General features: G+C 70.2%; 3 protein-coding genes across 8 annotated transcripts; all 3 read left to right on the top strand.

Moving 5' to 3' along the window:
- Positions 1-4489: 4489 nt before the first annotated feature.
- SORBS3 (sorbin and SH3 domain containing 3) lies at positions 4490-11862 on the top strand. 3 transcript variants are annotated; one of them, XM_066983358.1, is made up of 19 exons: positions 4490-4826; positions 6226-6325; positions 6422-6690; positions 6763-6826; positions 6906-6938; positions 7032-7092; positions 7202-7295; positions 7402-7443; positions 7563-7649; positions 8113-8168; positions 9052-9176; positions 9297-9373; positions 9460-9506; positions 9636-9750; positions 9829-9954; positions 10621-11028; positions 11126-11205; positions 11276-11382; positions 11480-11862. In XM_066983358.1, the coding sequence occupies exons 1-19, from the start codon at positions 4788-4790 to the stop codon at positions 11539-11541; spliced, it is 1992 nt and encodes a 663-aa protein (XP_066839459.1). In that variant the 5' UTR covers positions 4490-4787; the 3' UTR covers positions 11542-11862. The 3 variants fall into 3 exon arrangements, with proteins under 3 accessions (XP_066839459.1, XP_066839460.1, XP_066839461.1); XM_066983359.1 differs by having other exon boundaries at positions 4493-4826; positions 6446-6690; XM_066983360.1 differs by lacking the exon at positions 4490-4826 and adding an exon at positions 5545-5775 and having other exon boundaries at positions 6446-6690.
- Positions 11863-12968: 1106 nt separating this feature from the next.
- PDLIM2 (PDZ and LIM domain 2) lies at positions 12969-19380 on the top strand. The gene is made up of 10 exons (XM_066983490.1): positions 12969-13059; positions 14691-14797; positions 15207-15358; positions 15861-15930; positions 16015-16142; positions 16217-16271; positions 17990-18129; positions 18367-18512; positions 18606-18711; positions 18827-19380. The coding sequence occupies exons 2-10, from the start codon at positions 14705-14707 to the stop codon at positions 19020-19022; spliced, it is 1086 nt and encodes a 361-aa protein (XP_066839591.1). The 5' UTR covers positions 12969-13059; positions 14691-14704; the 3' UTR covers positions 19023-19380.
- Positions 19381-19718: 338 nt separating this feature from the next.
- On the top strand, positions 19719-23152 carry C26H8orf58 (chromosome 26 C8orf58 homolog). 4 transcript variants are annotated; one of them, XM_066983392.1, is made up of 7 exons: positions 19719-19890; positions 20762-20881; positions 21426-21901; positions 21995-22138; positions 22221-22299; positions 22651-22754; positions 22838-23152. In XM_066983392.1, the coding sequence occupies exons 1-7, from the start codon at positions 19842-19844 to the stop codon at positions 22919-22921; spliced, it is 1056 nt and encodes a 351-aa protein (XP_066839493.1). In that variant the 5' UTR covers positions 19719-19841; the 3' UTR covers positions 22922-23152. The 4 variants fall into 4 exon arrangements, with proteins under 4 accessions (XP_066839493.1, XP_066839494.1, XP_066839496.1 ...); XM_066983395.1 differs by having other exon boundaries at positions 19740-19890; positions 20762-20877; positions 22838-23151; XM_066983396.1 differs by lacking the exon at positions 19719-19890 and adding an exon at positions 19963-20513 and having other exon boundaries at positions 20762-20877; positions 22838-23151.
- The last annotated feature ends 56 nt before the right edge of the window (positions 23153-23208 follow it).

The following is a 23208-nucleotide window of genomic DNA, read 5'->3' on the forward strand; positions in this document are numbered from 1 at the left end:
CGCTCGAGCCAGCGATCCCTGCGGAGGCGCGTTGCGTGCTGCGGTGAGCGGCTCAGGTCCGGCCCCGTGCTTCGGAGGTGACCTCCCAGTGCGTGCTCTCGATCGGCTCGAAGGCCTCGGGGGGGTCTCGTAGCAGCCAGGGCACCTTTCCCGTCGGTAATTCGGTTTTATTCCAGCGGAGCCCAAAGCAGAAAGCAGCCTCTGGTTAGGATCGGGGGGCGGGGAGGGCAGGCGCGTCCTTCCGAGCCTCGGCCCTCGGGACCCCGCGTGGCTGCGGTCCCGTTGGGAACCCTCTGATTCACGGCAGAGGAATTATCTTCGGGAAACGTGCGTGGCCTCAATTTTTAAGGGCAAAGAGGGTGATTTTTGACTCGTGGGTGGAAAGGCCCCTCTGCTGCCCCCAGCACGTACCGCGGGGCCAGCGGCGCGCTCCCCCCCACCCCCAAAAAAGCCAGAATCCCTCCCGGCCACCGCAGGTGAATTTTTTGGGGGTCCTTCACCCGCTGCGGTGCTCGGAAGGCGAGGGGGGCTCGGGGAAGGCTGGGCCGTGGTGCTGCTCGTTGCTGCGCAGGGATGTGACGTCTTAGCCAGGGAGGCTTTGCAGGAAGCGCGTCCCTCGGCTGCGGTGCAGGGGGGGTTTGGTGGTAGGTAGAGGAACCCAGGGGGTCCGGGCAGAGGTTTCGGGGGGGGCTGTTTGTGCTGGAGGAGGCCCCCCCTCGGCGAAAGGAGAGCTGTGGGAGAACGAGAAGGGTTTGCAAACCCTTGCAGAGGGTTTAGAGGCTTGGCTCTGGTAGCAGGGCCTCGTTCTTTCGCTTAAACTTTGACCTGAAGCAAGTGTTGGGAAAGGGTTTTTGCAGGACGCCGTTGGGTCACTCCCTTCCCCGCGTGCCGCTCGAGCTGCAGCAGCTTTCGGGAGCGAGTCCCCTGCCGGCTTTCACTTCTCTTCCAGCTCCTCTGCCTCTTGTGCTTTTCCCCCGAGCACGGGCAGCGGGTGAGCGGGCTGTGCCTCCGGCGGGGGGCTCTTTGCCAGCCCCTCCTCGGGGTCTCGCTGGCCTCCCCTTGGCGCTCTGGCCCCTGAGCCGCGATCCCCGCGGCGGAGGAGAGCGGCGGCTTCGCAGGAAGCTTGCAGCCGGTCTCGTAGCCGCGCATCACGTTAGCTTCACGCCAGCTCCGTAGGAAGCAGTGCCCGCGAGCAGACCGCTGGGGTTTTCACACGAGACTTCAAGTCGCATGCCTCCACTTCTTTCCTTTTCCTTTTTTACACGCCCACTGCTTTGCAAAAAGTGCGAGATGTTTTGAGCAAGCTTCTCTAACCCCATACGAGGCGTGGGGCCAAATTGCCTTTGTCTGTGAGTATCTCTTTATTATTTTTTTTTTCTTCTTTCGTTTTCTTTTTTCCTTTTTTTTTTTTTTTATGGCATCCTTTCCGAAAACGCAGTGAGCCGATGTGTGGTATCTTCCTCTGAGAGCGCAAAACCGTGCAAAGGTGCTGCCCGTGCATGTTTTTAGGGCATGTTGTTCTGACCCAGGCTGGGATCTCGCCCCAGCCAGCAGTCTTTTGGGAGCTTTTGGGACGGGGACGCGGCCCCTCGGGGGGGCTCCAGCTCTTCCCAGCCATCGGTTCCCCCCCCCTACGAGGGGATCCCTCGTGCTTCTCCCGGGGCGGTGGGGGTGGCAGGGTTTGGTGGCACGTATGGATGCCATACGGCCCGGCGACACGCGGCCGGTCCCCGGCCCCTCGCCACGAGTCCCCGAGGGGGGTGTGAGGAGCAGCGTGATGGGGCGCGTGGGTGCTAATCACCCCCCTTGATTATCGCTCATTAAGCTCGGAGGAGCAGCCGGGGAGGGGTGGGCAGCGCTTCTGCCCCCCCCCCTTGCATCCAGCCGGGGCGCAGCCTCCCCTCCCGGCCGCGTTTTGGGGGTGCAGCCGCTGGCGAGGTGGGGTGCTGAGCCCGTGCAAAGCAAAAAAAAAAAAGCCAATTTCCACCCAATTTCCACCCGTGGCCGGCGCCTCGGAGCTATGCACGTCCCAGGAGCCCTCATCTCGGAGCTCCTGCCCGCGTCCCTCTCCCTCCCCGGCCGCCCCCCCAAAAAAAAAAACCACGCCGCCGTGAGCACGAGGGGAAGGGCGGGCGGCGCGCTCGCTCCTCCGCAGGCTGTGGCCTCGCAGCCTGGGTTTTGTTTTTTTTTTTTGCATGTTAGAGCAAGGTGCATGTAACGAGGAGGGGAGGCAGCGCCGGGTCGGGCGCGGGGTTTGGTGGGAGGACCCCTCGCCGCCGTGCCATCGCCCCCCGGGTGGGACCCGGAGCCCCGCGGGGGCCGCGTGCTGGGTGCGGGGGACGGTGATTTTTTTTTTTAGGGTTCTCGATGCTTGAAGGATCTTTTAACGCCCGTTGCCTGGAGACTGCCTCCTTATTTTTTTTGTTGTTGTTTGTTTATTTTTTTTTGTTTCTTGCTTTTTTTAGTTATGTTTAAAGGAAAAAAAAAATTACTGGTGAAAATGTTATTTATTGGCAGAAATTATTTAATATAATTTCTTTTTTTTTTTTTTGTGAACAAGGAATGAATTTGTTAGAACTGTCTTAATGTAAATCGGAAGTCATCTTTAAGGAGAAAAAAAAAGAAAAAAAAAAAGTTAAAAATTGACACCGTCACTCGGCTCCGCTGTGGTTTATTGGGGGCAGCCCTGCCTGGCCTTGGGGAGGGAGGGGACGAGGGATTTGGGGGCCCCTTTTTGGTGTCGCCTCGGGGTGAGGGCAGCGTCGCGCCGACGGCTCCGGCCCTGCCGCTGCGCCTCGGTGCTTGGCCTCGCCTTGTTGGAGAGCCCTCAGCCTCCTCTCCTCGCCCCTTGAGATGGGTAAATAACCAAATAACGTTCCTCGTGCAGTCAGGGCGGGCTGCTGACTCCTGTTTTTGCCCTCCACATCCTCCTCCTCGCTCTCCAGAGCTCCTTGGAGGAGCGGAGGCCCTGCCTCCCGCCGTCGAGGCTGCCTCCCCATGTGCTCTCCACGCCTCTCCCATCCCCGCCTCGTCCCCCTCACCCTTTTTTCGCCTGCACCCCCTTCCAGGGCCGCATCCCAGGACCGCCTCCCGCTCATCCTTCTCCCCAGCCTTACCCCCCGACGGGGGCAGCCTCCGGCCTCGCTCCCCGGGAGGGGGGCTCCCCTCCGGCCTCGCTGTCCCGTGGCCGTCGCCGGCCTCGCGGCGCGCTCCCGCCTGGCATCGCCGCGCTGAGCAAACAGGAAACACTCGCCCTTTGTTAATCCTGGCCCGGGCTGCGCGTTAAATATTTATCTGCGAGCGGAGGCTGGTGCTGGGAGCAGGGCGGAGGGAGGGAGGGAGGGAGGGAGGCCGGCGGCACGGGGACGCTGCCCGGAGGCTGCCGAGGTGAGTGCGGTGCCGCCGGGGGGGAGGCGGTTCCCAAAAGGGAGCCCTGGTGGTGGTGGGGGGCCAGGGTGGGCTCTGCTGCCCGTGGAGGGCAGCGCCAGCGGAGGCCGTGACCTCCAGATGTCACTGGGGACGTGGCGGGGTGACCGGGGCGGAGGACGGGCTGGGGGCTCCGCTGTGGGGTTTAACCCCGTCCCCAGCACCGCGGGCTGTGCCGCCAGCCTCCCAAATTGATGCCCCCCCCAAATTGCTGCCCCCCCAAATTGCTCCCGTGCTGCCTCCCCGCAGCTCACGGGGCTGGCCTCCTTTCCCCGTGGGGATCCGTGTCCTCCTGCCTCCGGGAGCGGGGAGCACGCCCGCTCCGTCACCTTTGTCCCTTGGGTGCCCCGCGCCGTGCCCGCCCCAGCTGGCGCCTTCGTCCCCGTCCGCAGCTTCTCGGTGGGGACGGCTGGCACCAAAGCCTCCCTCCCGCGAGCCTCCGCTGCTGGCGGGGGAGGCCGGAGCTCACGTGAGGAGCACGGGGCAGGGGAGGGCCGGGGCTGCCCGGTTTCGGGGCTGTCAGCAGTTTTGGGGAGCGGCGAAACCGGGAAGCGAGCGGCGGGCGAGAGTGGCCGAGGCCGGGGCGCACCCGGAGGTGATGAGGTGGGTTCGGGGGGGCGCGCGCCCACCCTGGGGCACCAGGGAATGGGGGACGTCCAACGGGGGGGGTCCCCAGATTGTGGCCCCCCAAAGGGACAGGAGGTCACCGTAGGAAACCAGGCGGCAGTGGGGACGGGGATTGCTTTGTCCGTGCGCCCCGTGGTGGGGTTGTGGGGCAGCGCAGAGCCCCTCTCCCCACTCCTTCCCCCCTCACCAAGCGATTTTCGCCCCAAAACCCCTCTCCAGAAGCCCCCCGGGCCAGCAGGGAGGACCCCACCGGGGGGTGCCTGCAGCGGGGGGCCGTCGGCGCCGGGCTGGCCCCGTGTCGTCAGCGGGAAGGCGTGCGCGGGGCGTGGGATGAGTTCAGCCTCTTGGCTCTGCTCCCTGGATCCCGTTCCTGGAAATGTCACTGGAAACTCTGAATGGGCCGGCCCTGCTCCAGAGCGGGGCGCGCTGGGGGGGGTGGGGGGGACGAACGCGCCCCAGGGGGGCCAGGGCACGCGGGCACCCGCCGGAGAGCTCGGGCGCCGCGGGATCAACCGTGGGGCCGGGGGCTGCTGCTGCTTTGGGGGTTGGGGGCGGCTTGGAGATGCCGCAGGGGGGTGCGGGCTTGGGGGGCCTCTCCCCGCCACCCACCCGCTGAGCGCTGAGCTTGCGGCGAAACATCTCGGGCCGCGCGTTCCTCTCCCCTGCCTGCTTCTCCCCGCTCCCCCCGCCGCCCACCGCCTCCGTCCCGCGCCCCGCGGGGCTCCACGGGCCCCATGCGCAGCCCCGCTGCCCGCGGGCCCCCAGCCCGGGAGGTAAGAGCTGGCTCCGGGGGGGGGGGGTGCAGGGGGGGCGCGCGGGGGTTGGATGGGGTGCAGGGGGTGTGGGTGCCTGCACCCGGCTTTGCTTGCCCTAGGGCGAATCTCTCCCGGGGTGTTAATCCCGTTAATTGCGGGCGTGCTCAGTGCGGAGCTGGTGGTGGTGGGATCGGGGAGCCGGGGGTCCCACGGAGGTGACACCTGGGGTGCGGGGTGCTGGGGGCGAGAACGCACCAGGGAGGGGCTTCTCGGCCAGCTTGCTTTTTGAGGAGGGGTCTGCGAGGTGTCGGGGCCGTGCCAGGATCCCCCGAGGTGTCCAAGACCCTACACCAAGGGGTCCCACGGGTTAGGGGCACAACGCGGCCCTGCCGTGCCCAGGTGCGCGTGGTGATGCTCGGGGGGCTCCCGGGCATGGGGCGGGCAGGACACGGGTGTCCCCTGCCCTGCACCCGGCTGACAGCACCCCAAAGGGCTCCCCTCGTGCTGGAGCCATCCCACGGTGGGGGAACAAGGGGGTGACGGGGACCGGGGGGTCCCATCCCGGGGCGCCCCCACCCCGCGCTGCAGCCCTGGCAGCGCGCTGCGGCGGTGACTCATGAGCTGCGCCTCTGCCGCCGTTCCCGCTCCTCCCGCTGCTGCTCTCCTCCTGCTGCTTCTCCTCCCGCTTCTCCTCCCCTCCCTGTTTGCTCTGCAGGGTGGGGAAATACTTTCGACTTTCTGTTTCGTCGCGGCCCCGGGAGGCTGCGCCCGCTCCCGCTGCCCCCACATGCCCGGGCACGAGGGCACCGGCGGGCACGCTTTGCCCAGCGGCTCCTGGCACGGCACGGCGGGGATGTGGCCGGCACCGGGATGCCGGGACGATGTGCCACCACTTGGCCACCGCGCCGTCCCTCCCCTGGTTTCTTTTCTCCCTTAAAAGGCCGGCGGGGATTTTGGGGGCCCCCAGGCAGAGCCCCGGAGTGGAGCTGGCAAAGCCGGGGGGGGGCACGGGGCCGTCCCGTGGCGGGGGGACGTGGGTTCGAGTGGGGGTTTCCTGAAGCTGATGCCAAGCCCGGGGGGCTGCATCCGTCCATGCCCACGTGGAGAACAAGTGGGGGAGCCCCGAGGGGGGCTGGGGGGCACGGACCTGCCGTGAGCACAGCCGCTTTCCCCGCAGGGCACGGGCAGCCCCGCGGCTGCGTCCGTGCGCCCCGCGGCCATGGGGGGGCCCTATCCTGGCTCTGAGCCCGGAGGACGTGCCCCTCTGCCCCCCGGCGGGGCTGTGGGGGCCCGCGCAGCGTGTGGTGACGGGGGTGAGCGGGGCCGGGGGCTGCGGGACCCCTGTGCCTGTCGAGGGGGGATTTGGGGAGCTGCTCCTCAACCCCCCCCCCCCCCCGTTCGCCCCGTCCTCGTGCAGCAGGTGCCCGTCATCCGCCACCGCGGCTCCAACACGCTGAATTTCGACTTCCACGACCCCTCCCCAGCTGAGCACGTCCGAGCGGCCCCCAGAACCGCAGGTACCTGCCCCGAGCACCCCTGGGGCGCCTGCCCTGCCCCCTTGGGATCCAGCAGCTGCCCCACGCGCTGCTCGGCGACGCCCACGGGTGTCGCAGCGGCCCCCATCGCCTCATCCCCAGCAAACGAGTGGTACCAGACCTGGCCGGCCAAGGAGGCGAAGGCGCCCAGCACCCCAGCACCCACTCAGGACCCCATGCAGGGCCCGGGGGCTGCCGCGCCCCCACACCCCACCCCCAGCGGCCCGCGGCCGCCGGGCTGGTCGGCCACGTGGACCAAGGACAGCAAGCGGCGGGAGAGGCGCTGGGTGAAGTACGACGGCATCGGGCCGGTGGACGAGACGGGCATGCCCATCGCCTCGCGGTCGGTGAGTCGGGGACGCGGGGCCGGGCTCTGCCCCCCCAGGGACCCCTCCTCACCTCCCCCCCCGTCCCCGCAGAGCGTTGACCGGCCCCGGGACTGGTACCGCAGCATGTTCCAGCAGATCCACCGCAAGCTGCCCGGTGAGTCCCGGTGCCGCCGGTGGCACGGCGCGGCGCGGCACGGCACGGTGCCCCCTCACCTCCTTCTCCTTCCCCACAGAGCCAGACTGGGACGCCCAGCACTGCCCCGCAGGTAAGCGCTGCCTGGGGATGGCACCACAGGGCTGGGGACCCCCGGGACCCCCAGGAGCCCCGGCCCACCACGGTGTCTCTGTCCCCAAACCAGAGCCGCGCAGGAAAGGGCCGCCACCGGCCGAGCGCCCCGGTGTGCCCAACGGGACGGACTGGTGAGTGCGGTGGCACGGGGGTGGCATCGCCATGGGGGCACGGGGACGCTGTCCCCAGCAGGGTGCCTGCATGGCACAGGGGGGCTCAGCTCCCCCTGGCTCCCCGCAGGACCCAGTGGGGTGACCCCGGTGCCGACGCGGAGCCCGGCAGCATTTTTGACTACGAACCGGGGAAATCCTCAGTGCTGGAGCAGCCTGGGCAGGTAGGAAGGGGGAAAATTCCCCCTGGCACAGCACAAAGCCCATCAGTGGGGTGCCCACGGGCGCTGCGGTGTCCACCACACGTAACAGCCCCATGCCCTTTTACAGCCCCCAGCAGCGGTGCCCCCAGCACGAGCTCAGCCCATCGAGGTAAGCGGCTGAGCCCCTTGCCCTGGTGGCTGGGGGTGGCTGGGGGGGTGGCAGCGGGGGTCCCGGTGGCACAGGGCGGTGCCCGTGTCACTCACCGCAGCCGCGTCCTGCCCACGCAGGTGCTGCTGCAGCAGGAGCTGGAGCAGCTCGGCGAGGAGCTGGACAAGGACATGAGGGCCATGGAGACGCGCCAGCAGCCCCGCAAGGTACCGGGGCCCCTGCTGTCCCCCCAGGGGCTGATGGCAGCTGTGTGTGCACCCCGATGTGAGCGCGTCCAGATGTGTGCGTGCATCCAGATGGGTGTGTGACTATCCAGATGTGTGCGTGCCCATCCAGCTGTGCGCCCATCCAGCTGTGCCCACCCAGCCGCACGCGCGCCCAACTTCACCCGGTGGCTCGCCCAACGGGATGCGCGCCCGGCCGGACGCGCGCCCGGCAGGATGCGTGCACAGCCGGGTGTGCGCACATCTGGACGAGCGCACGGCTGGCCGCCAGGACGTGGCCGTGGCCGTGGCCGTGGCCGTGGACGCTAGGACCCAGCCTGGCGGCGCCGTCCGGCTGGCTGCTGGCTCTGCGCAGCCGGAGCTGGACTCCCTCGCTTCCCGCGGAGACTCGGCCTCTCGGATGATTAATTTTTCTCTCCCACCCCCTCCCGCTCCTCTCCGGCAGAGCTCGGCGGCTGCTCCCACCGCTCGCTCCCCCGCTCCGGCCTCTCCGGCGGCTCGGTGAGTACGGCCGCCCGCTCCCCGCGCCCCCTCCCGCCCCCAGCCCCAAACCCCGCAGACCCCAGCCCTGCTCGGGGCGTGGGACCACCACGGGATGGGACCCCACGCGTGGGGGGGGGGGGGGGGAACCAGGCTGGGCCGTCCTTTGGGTAGATTTGGCTACTTTGGGGTGCCCACCCTGACGTCCTGCTTGTCCCCACGTCCTCCCGCCACCACCCCGAGCCCCCCGTGGCGCTGCTGGCTGCGCCCTCCCCACGGCCGGACGCGGGTGGGGAGCTCGGAGCCTGGAGCGGCGCTGGGCTGGGCTGGCTGCCCGCTGGGTGGGACGGGGCTGGAACCAGGCTGACCCTTTCCCCTGTCCGGCCCGTGCGGGGACGCCGTGTCCTGGCGCTTGGCTCAGCCCCAGGGGAGGTGACGGGCGCTGGCTTCCCACGCCGCGGGGAGGGGGACGCCGGTGACAGCGGCTCCCGGGGTTGGGGTGGCCACCCCGGGGCATCCCCACGTCTCCGGGAGGGACACGAACAAACCTTCCGCTTCTTGTAGGGCCTACCCTAACCCCTGCGGGGTGCGCGTGTTGGGCTGCCCCCCCCCCCGCCTGTCCCCTCCTCCGGATGGCACACGGGGGGGGGGGGATTGGGGCTCTTTACGCGTGGCAGGAGCGGGGTTACCCATTAGCCAGGCGCCTCGCCTGCCCCACGCTGCCGTATCCCTGCGGCTGGGGCGGCTCTGGCAGACTTTGCACCATCCTGCCCGCCCCCCCCCCGCCCCCCCATGCACCGGGACCCCAGGGTTCAATACCGGGGGGGGGGGGGGGGGTCTGTCCCCAAGCTGCGCCCCAAGACAGAGCGCGTTTGGGTGGCACGTCACCCGCTGTCACCCACAGGAGCCCGCTGTCCCCCCGCCGGCTGCAGAGCCCCCCCGGCGCCCACCACCCGCCCGCCAGCCCCGGCATGGAGCGGGGGGGGCTGGGGCTGGCCGGGGAGCGGAGCCGCGCGGCCCCCAGCAGAGGTGAGACTCCCCCCCCCCTCAGGAGCCCAGATTTGGGGCACCCCATGCACCCCTGCCCTGCCACCCGGTGACCCCCCCACCCGGTGACACCCCCCCCAAATGTCACCCCGCTCTTTGCAGACCCCAGGCCCGGCACCCTCCCCAGCCTGTCGGACTTTGGGGACCCCGCAGAGGCTGTAAAGAGGGAGGAGAAGAAGGTGAGGCCAGGCTGGTCCCGTCCCTGGGGGGCCGGGGATGGTCAGGGAAGGGCCCCCCCCCCCCCCTTAACCCTGTCTCCCCCCAGATGAAAGCTGCCCGCCTCAAGTTCGACTTCCAAGCTGAGTCACCCAAGTAAGTGACGGCGTCCCCGTGTCCCCAAAATCCCTTGGGTGGTGGACGGGGACCAGAGTGGGATGCTGGGGGGGCCGGCCGCCCTCTGCCCCCCCCGGGGCCGGTGTCCCTGAGCGCTGGCGCTCGCAGGGAGCTGACGCTGCAGAAGGGGGACATCGTCTACATCCACAAGGAGGTGGACAGGAACTGGCTGGAGGGCGAGCACCACGGACGCGTGGGCATCTTCCCCTCCAACTACGTGGAGGTGAGGAGGGGGCCGCCGGGGGGACAGGCGGGTTTGGGGAGCCCGGAGCTGATCATTTCCCCCGCGCCCCCGCTCCAGGTGCTGCCCCCCACCGAGGTGCCCAAGCCCATCAAGGCGCCCAGCATCCAGGTGCTGGAGTACGGCGAGGCCCTGGCGCTCTACAACTTCCGCGGGGAGCTGCCCGTCGAGCTCTCCTTCCGCAAGGTACCGCTGCGCCGAGCCGTGCCGGGCTGTGCTGAGTTGTGCTGAGTTGTGCCAAGCCGTGCCGAGCCATGCCGAGCTGTGCTGAGCCGTGCCGAGCCATGCCAAGCTATGCCGAGCCGTGCTGAGCTGTGCTGAGCAGTGCTGAGCCATGCTGAGCTGTGCTGAGCCATGCCGAGCCGTGCTGAGCTGTGCTGAGCCGTGCCAAGCTGTGCTGAGCAGTGCTGAGCCATGCTGAGCTGTGCTGAGCCATTCCAAGCCGTGCCGAGCTGTGCTGAGCCATGCCAAGCTGAGCCATGCCAAGCTGTGCTGCGCTGTGCCAAACTATGCCGAGCCATGCTGAGCTGTGCTGAGCCGTGCCGAGCCATGCCAAGCTGTGCCGAGCTGTGCCAAGCCGTGCCAAGCTGTGCTGCGCTGTGCCAAACTATGCCAAGCTGTGCTGAGCCGTGCCAAGCCATGCCAAGCTGCACCGAGCTGTGCCAAGCCGTGCCAAGCTGTGCTGAGCCGTGCTGAGCCATGCCGAGCTGTGCCAAACTGTGCCGAGCCGTGCCGAGCTGCACCGAGCTGTGCCAAGCCAGGCTGTGCTGAGCCGTGCCGAGCCGTGCCAAGCTATGCCGGGCCGTGCCGAGCCATGCCGGGCTAACCCACGCTCCCTTCCCACCCCCGCAGGGTGAGCGGGTCTGCCTGGTGCGCAGGGTGGACGAGAACTGGTACGAGGGGCGCATCTCGGGCACCAGCCGCCAGGGCATCTTCCCCGCCACCTACGTGCAGGTGCTGAAGGAGCCAAGGGTCAAAGCCTCCGCCGACGACTTCCCACCCTCGCCCGCCTCCGCCAGCCCCCGGCTCCCCGCCGTGTCCCCGTCCCCGCAGCACTCCCCCGGCCCCCGCGGCCCCCAGCTCCCCGCCGGCTCCCCCGGGACCCCGCGGCGGGTGACAGATCGGGGTCCCGGTGATCCCAGTGGGTGCCCGTCCTCACCCCGCCACCTCGGTTTCGCCTTTCCCCCCTCCCCAAAGCTGCCCCGTGCTGGAGCCCCGGCCCCAAGCCCCTCACCAGCCCCCACCTGGCCCCCCGAGCAGGTGAGTTGCCCCCACTGCAGCCCCCATCCCCACCCCATAACCCTGTTAGGACTGGGGGTGCTGCCCCATAACACCTCTCCCTTCTCTCCCCCCGCAGCGCCCAGCCGTGGGGGCACCCGCCAGCACCCCCCCTGCACCCGCCCCGTCCTACAACGGCTCCGAAATCCAGTGGACCCCGTAAGTAGGGCCGGGAGGGGCCCGGTGTCCCCGCGCAGGGCGAGCAGCCCCTCACCGTGGCGTCCCGCAGGTACCGGGCGCTCTACCAGTACCGGCCCCAAAACGCCGACGAGCTGGAGCTGCAGGAAGGGGACCGCGTGGACGTCATGCAGCAGTGCGACGACGGCTGGTTCGTGGGTGCGTGGCCGACGGGGACGGGCTGGGGACGGCTCGGGGTTTGGGGGGGGGGGGGCCGCCGCCGGCCTCACCGCCCTCCCCTCGCCTTTCTCCCCAGGCGTCTCCAGGAGGACGCAGAAATTCGGCACTTTCCCCGGCAATTACGTGGCGCCCGTGTGAAGCCGCGGCGCGGAGCGGAGGAGCCACGGCCCCACGGGGACGCGAAGCGCCTCCAGCTCCTGCTGCCCCTATGGGGTGCCTCTAACAGGGACCAATCCTCCACCCGGTGCCTTAACCCGACGCCCTCCTTGCCTCTGCCCGGTGCCTTATCGCCCACCGCCCCGGTGGCCGTGCCTCTCCTTCCCTCTCCGGATGGTGCTGGGGGGGGTCCCCGGTGGGTCCCCGGCCCGGCCGTGACGGCTGCGACTCGAGACGCCGGCCCGGGGCCGTGCCACGTGTGCCTTTGCTTCTTGTCCGTCATTAAAGCTCAGCTCAGCCCGAGCCGAGGCCCTGCCTGGTGGCGCCGGGACGGGAGGGAGCTGGTGGGGTGGTGCCCACGGGGACGTGTGGGGCAGGGACCCGTGGGGCTGGCTGTGGGGCTGCGTGGCGGCGAGTGGCCGTGTGGGGTTAGGGGTGACGCTGCGTGGGGCTGCAGTGGGGTATGTGGGGCTGCAACGGTGCTCGTGGGGCTGCCGTGGTGTTTGTGGGGGATTTTGATGGTGCTTACGGGACTTGCAGCAGTGCACGGGGCATGCCACGGTGCCTGTGGGGTTGCAGTGGTGCTCGTGGGGCTGCAACGGTGCTCGTGGGGCTGCAGTGGTGTTTGTGGGGTTGCAGTGGTGTTTGTGGGGGATTTTAATGGTATTTGTGGGACTTGCAGCAGTGCACGGGGTGTGCCGTGGTGCTTGTGGGCTTGCAATGGTGCATGTAGGGGGATTTTAATGTTCTTGTGGGACTTGCGGCAGTGTGATAGAGGCCTTGCAAAGGTGCATGGGGGGGCTGCAATGGTGCGGGGGGGGTTGCAATGGTGCAAAGGGGTTGTAAAGGTGCAGGGGGGTTGCAGTGGTGCATGGGGGGGTTGCAACGGTGCAGAGGGGTGCTGCAATTGTGGGGGGGGGTTGCAACGGTGCAGGGGGGTCGCAGCGGTGCATGGGGGGGTTTATAAAGGTGCATGAGGGGTTTGCAATGGTGCATGGGGGGGCTGCAAAGGTGCATGGGGGGGGCTGTAAAGGTGCATGGGGGGGCTGTGAAGGTTCATGGCGGGGCTGTAAAGGTGCATGGGGGGGCTGCAAAGGTGCATGGGGGGCTGTAAAGGTGCATGGGGGGGTTGCAGTGGTGCAAGGGGGCTGTACGGGGGGGGCTGCAGTGCTTCTCGGGGCTCTGCCCCAGCACATCCCTGATGCCGCGGGGGGTGTGACAGTCCCACGGGGCAGCGCCCTGTTGGTCCGCAGTGCCTCCCCCCCCCCAAAAAAAAGGGGCAGGGTCCTCGGGCACCTCCTGCCCCCCCCTTCCCCCCGCCGCCCCACACCGTGCGCCCCGTCGGGGCTGCCGTGCCCCCAGACGGCGCTGCGGAGCCGCCGCCTCCCGGCCCGGCCCGGCCCCGCCGGGCTCCGCCGGCCCCTTCCGAGGGGGCGGCGCCGCCACCGGGGCCCCGCTCGGCTCCGCAGCCCCACGGGGCCCCCGGCTCGGCCGCCGCCGGTGAGTGCGCCCGGACCGGGGGGCGGCGGGGGGGAGCCGGGCGGAGGGGCCGGGGACGGCGGGGTGGGGGGGGCAGAGGGGTCGGGGACAGCGGGGTCGGGGGGCAGAGGGGTCGGGGATAGCGGGGTCGGGGGGCTGAGGGGTGGGGGACAGCGGGACCGGGGGGCAGAGGGGTCGGGGGGCGGCGGGGAGCCGGCGCCGGGATGCTGCGGCGCAGCCGTCGGGGTCCCGCTGGCACCGTCCCCGTCGGGGGTGCTGGTGCCGGGGGTACCCCGGGCTTTGTCGCCTCTCCCCCCGGCGGTGGGCTGCGGGCAGCCGGTCCCGCAGGTGTGTCCCGCTGCCCCCCACCCCCCCCCCGGTCCCCCTGGCAGCGCCTGTCACCCGCTGTCACCCCCGGCCCGCTGCGGTGGCACCGCCAGGCGCCGCGGCCACAAAGGCACCGCTGTGCGCAGGGGCTGCCGGCGGGGTGCGGGGCGTGCGAGGGGGTGATGGGGTGGTTTTGGGGGGTGTGGGGGGGATGTGGGGTGAAGGGGATGGGTTTGGGGTGTAGGGGACGGAGGGGGGCTCGGGGGTCTGCGCGCAGACGGGCGACGGGCACGGCCTCGCCGCCCGGGGATGCTGCCCCAGGCAGGGGTTGGGGAGGGGGTTTGGGGTTTCCTCCCGCCGCTGCAAAGCCCAGCCCAGGAAATTCTTCCGGGCAGCCTCTCAAGCCCCTCTTTGTGAGCCTGGGATTTTTAAAATGCCTTCCCCGGTGGTTGCGGACGCGGTGCCCAGCTCCCGGGGCTGCCTCGGGACGAGGGGACGGGGACGGGGCTGCGCCGCGGGGCAGGGAGCGGGGCTGCCAGACCCAGCCTTTAGGGCAGGGGCTGCCCCTTCCCGCTGATGCCACCAAAACCGAGGGCTGCCACGCTCCCTACACACCACGGGGACCCCACGCCACCCGTGGGGGACACCCTCAGCATCCTCCAGCACCCGTTGGGCTGCAGGGCGGGGGACTTGGTACGGGTCCCCCCGGGGCCCGGGCTCGCGCCTCCTTCCCCAGCTGGCTGCAGCCTCCCCTCCAAACCCCGCTGGCTTGGCCCTGCCGCGCTGTGCCGCCCGCCGGCCTCGCTGCCAAGGCGCCGATTTCCTGCCTCGCACGAGGCCCCGGGGCGACCTTTATCGGGGATTGCAGTGATAGGACGCGGGGTAAAGGCTTTGAACCGAGAGAGGGGAGATTGGGGTTGGAGGTTGGGAATGGGTCCCTTCCAACCCAAACCCATCCCGTGGTTCTGTGGTGCCATGATTCCCTGATTCCAAGATTCCCTGATTGACTCCTGAACTGATCCCCCGACCCCCGTACCCCGCAGTTCCGTGAGCACACAGCCCGGGGACCCCCTCGTCCCCACGGTGCCGCGGTGGGGAGGAAGCCACCGGCTTCATCCGGGGCCAGGGGGGGCGGCGAGAGGAAGCGGCGGCTGCTGGCACCCTGCGACGGCGCGAAGGCGCGGGTCCCCTCCCCGGAAGGAAGGCGCTGCCGGGGCCCAGCACCCCGCTGCCGGGACCCCTGCGGTGTGGGGCTGGGGGCTCCCCTCTGCCCCATCCCCTCAGCGCCCCAGATTTCCCGACGCCGCAGCCCCCTGTCCACGCAGAGCCGCCCGCTGCCATGCCGGTGACCGTGACCTTGGCCGGCCCGGCCCCGTGGGGCTTCCGCATCACGGGGGGAAGAGATTTCGGGAAGCCCATCACCGTCTCCAAGGTAGGAGCCCCCTCCGGGCCGGGGTGCTGGGCGGGTGCTGAGCCGGGCTGCCCGACTGGCTGCTGGGGGAGCGGATCCTGTTTGCCGTCCTCGAGGGATGGCGCTCCGTGGGAACGGCCGCCGGCCCCACAAGGGCTGGGCTGGTGCCGGGGGGTTCTGTCTGTCCATGTCCTGTGCACCCCGTGGGGGGGCTGGCGCTGTTTTGGGAGGGCCAGGGACAGGGGGAGGCTTTGGGTAAGGGGGATTTGGGGATGGGGTGCCGTGGGTGGGGTGGATTTGGGGATGGGGATGGCCCCGGTGCGCCCAAGTGCCGTGACCTTGGCCATGGAGACGCACGAGGGGCGCAGAGCCGCTGCCCCGGTGGCTCTGATCCCGGCGGGTTTGTCCCCGTGTCCCCTTCTCCTTGGAGGTGATGGAGCAGGGGAAGGCGGCCGCCGGCGACCTCCGCCCGGGGGACGTCATCGTCTCCATCAACGGGGAGAGCGCGGCCGAGATGCTCAACGTGGAGGCGCAGAACAAGATCAAGCAGAGCCCCGGGCAGCTCCGGCTGCAGGTGGAGAGGTGGGCGAGGGGACGGGGACGGGAAGGGTCCCCGCAGAGCAGCGTCCCCGCGCCGTGCCTCGGTTTCCCTGCAGGGTTTGGGGTTGTTTTTCCCCTCCGGCATCTCTCGGGGCTGCGCCATCCCCGCGGGGAGCCCGTCGCGGCTCTCTAATTAAAGCGTCAGGCGGTAACGAAGCCGGGCAGCCCTGGCAGCCGTTACCTGGCCGACCGGTGCTGCCTCTCACCGCAGCCCCGGGGGGGTGAGACGGGGCGGGGGGGGCACGGGCCCATTTGGGGGCTCCCCGTCCACGTGCCCCCCTCTCTTGCCCTGTCCTCAGCCCCTCTTCAAGCAGGGTGGGGAAGTGCTGAGGGCTTTGGACACCACCCAAACGCCACAACCCCGGCGGCATTCCTCTCATACCTCTCCCCCGGGGCGCTCGCCAGCCCTAAAGTGACTATTTCAGGGTGTGTGGGGGGGTCCCAGGGAAGGTGCGGGACCCCTCACTCTGCCCCCCCCCCCCAGGCTCCCGCTGCCCTCTCCCAGCCACACCAACGGGGACAGCTCTCCGGACAGGCTGGCCGCGCGCTTCCAGGTGAGACCCAAGCAGTCCCCACACGCCGTGTCCCCCGCCCCCGGCGCCGCTTCCAGCTCTCGACATCTCCCCTTCCCTCCCCAGGACACCGTGAGGATGCGGGAGGAAGGCTCCTGGAGACCCCCGCCCTTCGCCCCCCGGCCCGTCAGCCCCATCTCCCCCAGCCCGAGGCTGGCCGATGGCCGGGGCGAGCTGGGGCTCGGCAGCCACGGGTGAGGATGGGGGACGCGGGCAGGATCCAGCCAGGATCAGGCCCCCCCCTGATGGCCCCGTGCTCTCCCCACAGCTCCCAGCCCCTGCCCAGCGCGCCCGAGGAGCTGCCACGTCCCGGCCTGCCCCAGGTGAGCGGGGAGCCGGGGGGCAGGGGGGGGCTTCGGGGGGGCAGGGAAAATGTGCTTGGGAGGTTGCTTGGGGTGAATCTGTGCGCTGGCAGGCTTTGCAGCCCCAAACCATCGCCTTTTGCAGCCCCAAATCATGGCCCTCTGCAGCCCCACGCCATCATCCCTTGCAGCCCCACACCGCGCCCATTTGCAATCCCAAACCTCAGCTCTTTCCAACCCCAAATCTTAGCTCTTTGCAGCCCCAAATCTCAGCTCTTTGCAGCTCCAAACCATTGCCCTTTCCGTCCCCACCCCGTGCCCCTTTCTAGCTCCAAACCACCGCTCTTTGCAGCCCCAAATCTTAGCTCTTTATAGCCCTAAACCGTTGCCATTTGCGGCACCACCCCGTGCCCCTTCGCACCCTCAAATCTTTGCCCTTTGCATCCCACCCTGTGCTCATTTACACCCCAAATCTGCATTTTCCAGCCCCACCCATGCCCATTTACACCCCAAAATCTTTGCCCCCTGCACCCCCCATGCCCCCTCGCAGCCCCGTGCCCCGTGTTATTGCCCAGCCCCACTCTGCCCCAGGGGCCGCGTCGGCCCCACCGCCGGTGCTCGCCAGCACCCCCAGCCCCCTGGGCACCGGCGCGCCGCCCTGCGATGTTTTCCTCGCTCCTACCCGGCCTCTTGGCAGCAGCGCCGAGGCTGGGGAGGCCAAACCAGTTTGGGGAGGGCTTGGGGGGGGCCGGGGCGTTGGTTGGCAGGGCAGGGACCCGGCGCGCCCCCGGCTGTGCCTGCCTGCCCGCTGCGTGCCGGGTGCCGCCTGGGTACCCGGAGGGGGGCTGCGGTGTCTCCCCTGCCACCCCGACTGGTCCCGGGGTGCCCGCAGCCCCCCCAGCCCTCCTCCCCGATGTGGTTTCGGGAGGCTTTGCCTCTCTGCCTTCCCTTCCCCTCTGTCCCGGGGATGTTTTCCAAGCCCAAATCGGGAAGCGCGGTGGCCCCGAGCGCCGCCCGTTCCAGCTGTCTTTGGCCGCGGCCCCGGCCGCCCCTTGGCTCCCGCAGCCCTCCCGCTCCCTCCTGCCCCCCCTGCTCTTTATTTGCTTTGGTGTCGGCCCCGCTGGGTCCCTCCCTGCCCCGGAGCCACCCCGACGTGGCTGGGGCAGAGCATCCCGTTGCTGGGGTGCCCCTGGAAGCGCCGGGACCCCAACGCGGCGGCGAGGGGCGAAGCCTCCCTCGGATCCTGCCTCGCCTTGCACCCGAGGGCGGGTTGGCGCTGGGCTGCTCGGATGAGGCCAAGGCGCCCAGCTCCACCCGGGCCTAATTTTAGCTCCGTCTTCACCCTCCCGTGGCCCTGCGGAGCCTCGGTGCCGCCTCTCTCCGTCCCCACGGGGTCCGGGCAGGGGTAGCGGGGCCGTGCGCGGGTTCCTTGTCCCCATCCCCGCGGTTCCTGCCGGGGTGTGCAGCTGCGTGGCGGCTGCTCCCGGGAACGTCGGGAACATCGGCTTCCACTTATCGGGGCTTTGCCTTTCCTGCCTCGCCGCTAAGCAGGAGCAGATGCCGGGGAGGGGACGGGCGCAGGCATAGGGTTACGGCACGGGGAGCAGCCCCGCGCTGAGCCGCACGGCATCCTCCCTCCATCCCTCCTGGGGCCGGGGGGGGCACGGGCTGGAGCAGGGCTCCTACAGCACCCCCCCGGCCCCCTCGGTGCTCTCACGGCCCCTCTCTCCCTGTGCCAGGAGCCAGGAAGCCTGAGCCACCGCAACAGCTCCCCGGGGCCTCTCCTGCCTCCTTCCCCCCAGCCACCATCGCCACCAAACCTCTGGGAGACGGGCAGGGAGCAGCGCCCGTCTTCGCCCTCCCCCGGCCCCCGCAACAGGTACGGAGCAGGTTTTTTTGGCCAGGAGGGAGGCAGGAAAGCCCCCAGCCCGCCCCCCGGCGTGGGTTCAACCTCTCCGAGGGAGCCCTGCAAAGAGTTAACGCACCTGCGAGGCAGGTCGGGGTGTGGGAGGTTTTTCGGGCAGGCTGGGGCAGGTGCGGGCAGCGGGCGCAGCGCGGCCGATTTCGGGTGCCCGGAGCCCCCCCCCGTCCCTTCCCCACGGTGCCGTTCCCCCAGCCCGGGCCCCGAGCCGGCCATGCGGCGCTTGGAGGAGGACTCGGAGGTGTACAAGATGCTGCAGGAGAACCGGGAGCTGCGGGCGGCCCCGCGGCAATCCAGCACCTTCCGCCTGCTGCAGGAGGCTCTGGAGGACGAGGGCGGAGGTGAGGGGCGCAGGGAGAAAATGGGGAGCCTGGGAGGGGTTTGGGGGGGAAAGGGGTTGGCAGCGGCACCCCGATGGCTTCGTGTCCCCACAGCCGGCCCCGCAGCCCCCTTCCCCAGCCGGCTCTCGCCCAGCGCCCGCAAGCCGGTGGCCGGCGTCCAGAAGCTGCACACGTGCGAGAAGTGCGGCAGCAGCATCGCGTGAGTGGGGGCGCCGGGGGCGGGGGGAGAGGATGGACAGACGGACGGGACGAGGTCGGGGGGGGTCGTGGGGTGACCCCAAGCCACCTGCCCCCCCCCCCCCCCACCTCCCCAGGACGCAAGCGGTGAGGATCCAGGAGGGTCGCTACCGGCACCCGGCCTGCTACGCCTGCTCCGACTGCGGCCTCAACCTGAAGATGCGGGGACACTTCTGGGTGGGCGACGAGATGTACTGCGAGAAGCACGCCCGCCTGCGCTACCAGGGCACCCCGGGGGGGCCCAGCGCCCCCCCCGCACCCACCCCATCCTGAGCCCCCGCTGCCACCCGCGTCCCCTGCCGCCGCGGGGAGCAGAGGGCACCCGCGGCACCCCGGTGGCCCCGCTGCTTCGGTGGGCTGGGGGCACCTGGGGGGGCACGGCCAGGTTGGGTGTGCGATGAGCGGGGTCGGGTCTCGGCCTGGCCGTGCCGTGGGGGGTCCCTCGCTGTCACCGCCGGCACCCACGGGGACGCGGGGGACACAGGGGACGTGGGGGACACGGGGCACGTGGGGACGCTTGAGCACACAGGCACCGGAGAGGGGGCTGGCACCGCTTCGCACCCTGCCTTCGAAGGGCCGCTCTGAGGTATTAAAGCAGATCTCTATATAAATATAATATATACCTGCTCCACGCCCGCGTCTGGTCTGTGCGGGGCAGCGGGGGCTGGTGGAGGAGGGTGGGGGGGGACACGCCTCGCTCCGGGCCCCCCCCCGGGGGTGTCGGCGTTTTATTGCGGGGCTGTTATCAGGGGCCTTTGTCCCGCCGAGGATCCAGGAGCTCTTATCTCTGCCCCGCGAGCCTGTCTGCGCGGGGATGGCTCTGCTGTCACCGCCCCGTGCCAAAACCCCAAAGCGCTCGGGCAGGGGGCGGCCAAGCCCCCCGCCCCCCCCCCGGGCCGCCCCCGCCCCGCTCCGCCCCGGGGCCGTGCCGCCCCACAGCCCGGCCCCATAAAGAGGCCGAGGAGGGGTGGGGGTGGCCCTTCTGCCCTCCCCCGGTGCGCCCTGCCCCGTGCGCCCACCCCGGTGCCCCCGGTGCGCCCTGCCCCGTGCGCCCACCCCGGTGCCCCCGGTGCGCCCTGCCCGGTGCCGGGGATGCTTCGCCGCCGCGGAGCCTTCAGCGTGGAGCGGCTCCGGGGGCTCGGTGAGCTTCTGGGGGGGGGTGTCGTCCCCGGTGTGCCGAGGTCCTGCTGGAGGGGGCCCTCGCTGAGCTATCCGTGCTGGGGAGGGGCCCTGGGGGTTCCCAGCGGTTCCAAATTATGGTGCATGCGTTGGGTGGGTGTTCTAGGGGATCCGGCAGCCCTAATTCGTGCTGGGTGGGTGTCCTGGGGGCCCCCGACAGCCCTAATTTGTGGTGTTTGTGCTGGCGGGGGGGCCCCGGGGTGTTGGCTGTGCTGGGAGCTTGCCTTTGAGCACGCAGTGCTGGGGTCAAGGTCAATGGATCCCACATGCTGGGCGAGGTCTAGCACCCCCAGCCCATCTCTGCACCCCCCCCGCTTGGGTGCAGCCAGGACCCTGTCCCACAGAGCTGGTGGCGGGGGCACGATCCCCTCTTAAAGCTTCCTGGAGGACGCTCAGGGGCTGGGCAGGATCCGTCCCGTGGTGCCCACGCAGTGCGCCGGGAGCCCGTGGAAGTCGGGCGCGTGGGAGCGGCATTGCTGGGATGCACGCGGCCCTTGGGGGCTGCTGAAAGGCAGGATTGTCCCCGAGGCCACCGCCGTGGCCCCAGCGCCCTGCTGAGCCCTCCTGGCCCCCGAGGGACCCGCGGTGAGTGGATGCAGGGCAGGAGCGAGCCCTGGGACCGGGCGGAGAGGGCAGGGACGTGGGAGCGTGGTGAGGTTCCCCCGGCACCCGGCTGTCTGCCTGCAGCCTTGAGGTGCCCAAATCACCCTCTCGCCTCCCCGTCTGGGATGGGGAGGGAGCCCTAACCACCGGCCCAGCCAGTATCACCCAGCCCAAATCCCAAAGGGAACCAGTTGGGAACCAGTCCGGTAATGAGGTGCCTCTGGATACAGGGCCCGGCTCCGGCTGGGGCGGGTATAAAAGGCAGCGCCGGGACGCGCGCCCGGCACTCGGCTCTCGGCGATGTGGGGTGGCTCCCGCGCCGTCTGGAAGAGGAGGTGCAGCTGCTGTGAGTGCGTGGGGGCTGGCCGGGGGGGTGGGCAGCTCTGTGCCCCGATTTGGGTGCGTGGAGGCGGGGGGGGGAAAGAGCAGAGGCTTCGCTCCCCACCTCCCCGAGCCCTGCGCTGTGTCCGGGCGGGCAGGGAGGCGAGGGCTGAGGCTGCCGTCGCGTCCCGGGGCTCAGGGTGGTGGCTGCAGAACGCGGCCCAGCTGGGGCTGAGCGCGTAGGGCCGGGGAGCAGCGAGGAGCTGGAGGTGCCGGGAGCCGTCCTGCAGCGGGGGAAGCCAGTCCTGCAGTCCGACGGGGTGCTGATGTCGGCTGAGCACCCCTCAGTGCCACGCGGGGGCTCCCTCCGGAGAGGGGTCCCCAGGTGGCGACGTCTCCAGCAGCCTCGGGGCAGGGCACGGGGCCAGTGGCCACGATGGGAGCGGCGCTAGCCCACGCCCAGCTGTGTGCACCCCTCCTGCGGGGTCAGCCGGCGCCGTGCCCTGCGTGTGGTGCCCCCCGGGGACCCCCATCCGACGCTCCCCCCACCCCCGGCATCCCTCGCCCCTGCAGATGGTCCCTGGGAGACGGCGGAGAGCTGCGTGGTGCGCACGTCCGCCAGCGTCTACCGTCGGCTGCACGAGAGCCCCCGGAGCCCCCCGGTGGGGATGAGCGGCGAGGAATCGGGCGCTTGGGGCCCCCCGCAGCCCCGGCCAGCCCCGGGCAGCCCCCAGGCGAGCGGGCGGCTCCTCAAGTCGGAGTCGGAGGACTCCGGGGTGGAGATGGCGAGCAACGAGAACTCGCCCTCCACCCCGCTGGGCTCCGAGAGCAGCTTCTCCCTCGACGGCTTGCAGCCAGCCCGCGGGGACCCCCAGAAGAGCCCCCCGCGAGGGGAACGTGGTGCTGAGCCCCCCAGGCCCCTCCGCAGCCGCTCGGCCAGCAGGAAGCCGGGGCAGCAGCGCAGCAGGAGGCAGCGGCAGCTCAGCCGGCGCAGCACCAGTGCTGGGGACCCCCGGGGGCTCGGCGCCGAGGAGCCCGAAGCAGCCGGGGTGCGTGCCGGGGAGCAACGGGGAGGGAGGGGGGGGAGCGCTAAGGGGGTGTCTCGGCCCCCAAGCATCCCTGGAGCTTTTTATCTCCCCCAGGCCGAGGCGGAGGGGGCAATGCCGGGGCAGGGGCTGCGGTACCTGGAGCACATCTGCCAGATGCTGGAGCGCATGGCGCGGCTGCAGCAGGACAACCGGCTGCTCCGGCAGCAAGCGGCGGGCGCCCGGCGCGCCGGCACCGTGGTGAGGGCCGGGGCTGTAGGATGAGGATACCCGGGGGTGGGGAGGGGGTCCCCGCTTACACCCTGCCTCTCCTCGCTCGTAGCCCAGCAGGCAGCAGGATCCGGCCACGTGGAGGAGCGAGCGGTTCCGGGCGCGCTCGTGCTCCGACAGCCATGCGCCAGGTGAGCGGGGCGTGCCATGGGGGTGACGCCGGGCTTTGTCCCCAGTGGGGGCTCTGTCCCCAATGTGTGGGTTCTGTACCTGACCCCATTTCTGTCCCCAATGTGTCATTTCTGTCCCCAACCCCATCTCTGTCTGTGGTGTGGGTTCTGTCCCCAGCCCCATCTGTCCCCAGTGTGTGGGTTCAGTCCCCGGTGTATGGGCTCTGTCCTCCACCCTGTCTCTGTCCCCAGTGTATGGGCTCTGTCCCCCATATAAGGGCTCTGTCCCCGACCCCATCGATGTCCCCAGTGTGTGGGTTCTGTCCCCAATATATGGGCTCTGTCCCCGACCCCACCTCCATCCCCCCGCAGCCCCCGACCCCGCACCGTGCCGGAGAAGATGGGGGCACTCCGCCAGCTCCCCCAGCCTGCTGGACCCCTCTGAGAGCGGGTCGGGCGCCCCGTCCCCAGACAAGGTAAGGGGGTCGGGGGCGGGTGGGGGGGGGTCCCCTGAGCCCCCCCTCACCCCCACCCCGCTGACCGCCGCCTCCCCCCGCAGGACGGGCGCTCGCACTGGGGGCGCGTCAAGGTGCTGCTCACCCGCCTGGCCCGGCGCTCCCTGCGGGGCGGCCGCTGCCGGTAGGGCCGGGGACACCCCCACACCCCTCGACCCCACTAGATGACGTCACGCCCTGCCGGATGACGTCACACCCCACTAGATGACATCACACCCCGCCGGATGACATCGCACCCCTCCGAATCACATCGCGCTGCACTGGGGCCGGTCCCCATCCAGGCGCACCCCCCCCACACCCCCTTTCTCCCCAATTTTCTCCCAATAAAAGCTTTTTCCACGATTTCTCCGGCTGTTCGCTGTGTTGTCGCTCGATGACGTCACACCTCCCCCTTCCCCCCCCCCCCACCGTGACG

The sequence above is a fragment of the Anser cygnoides genome, chromosome 26 (assembly GCF_040182565.1).
Source record: "Anser cygnoides isolate HZ-2024a breed goose chromosome 26, Taihu_goose_T2T_genome, whole genome shotgun sequence".
Taxonomy (NCBI): Eukaryota; Metazoa; Chordata; class Aves; order Anseriformes; family Anatidae; genus Anser; species Anser cygnoides.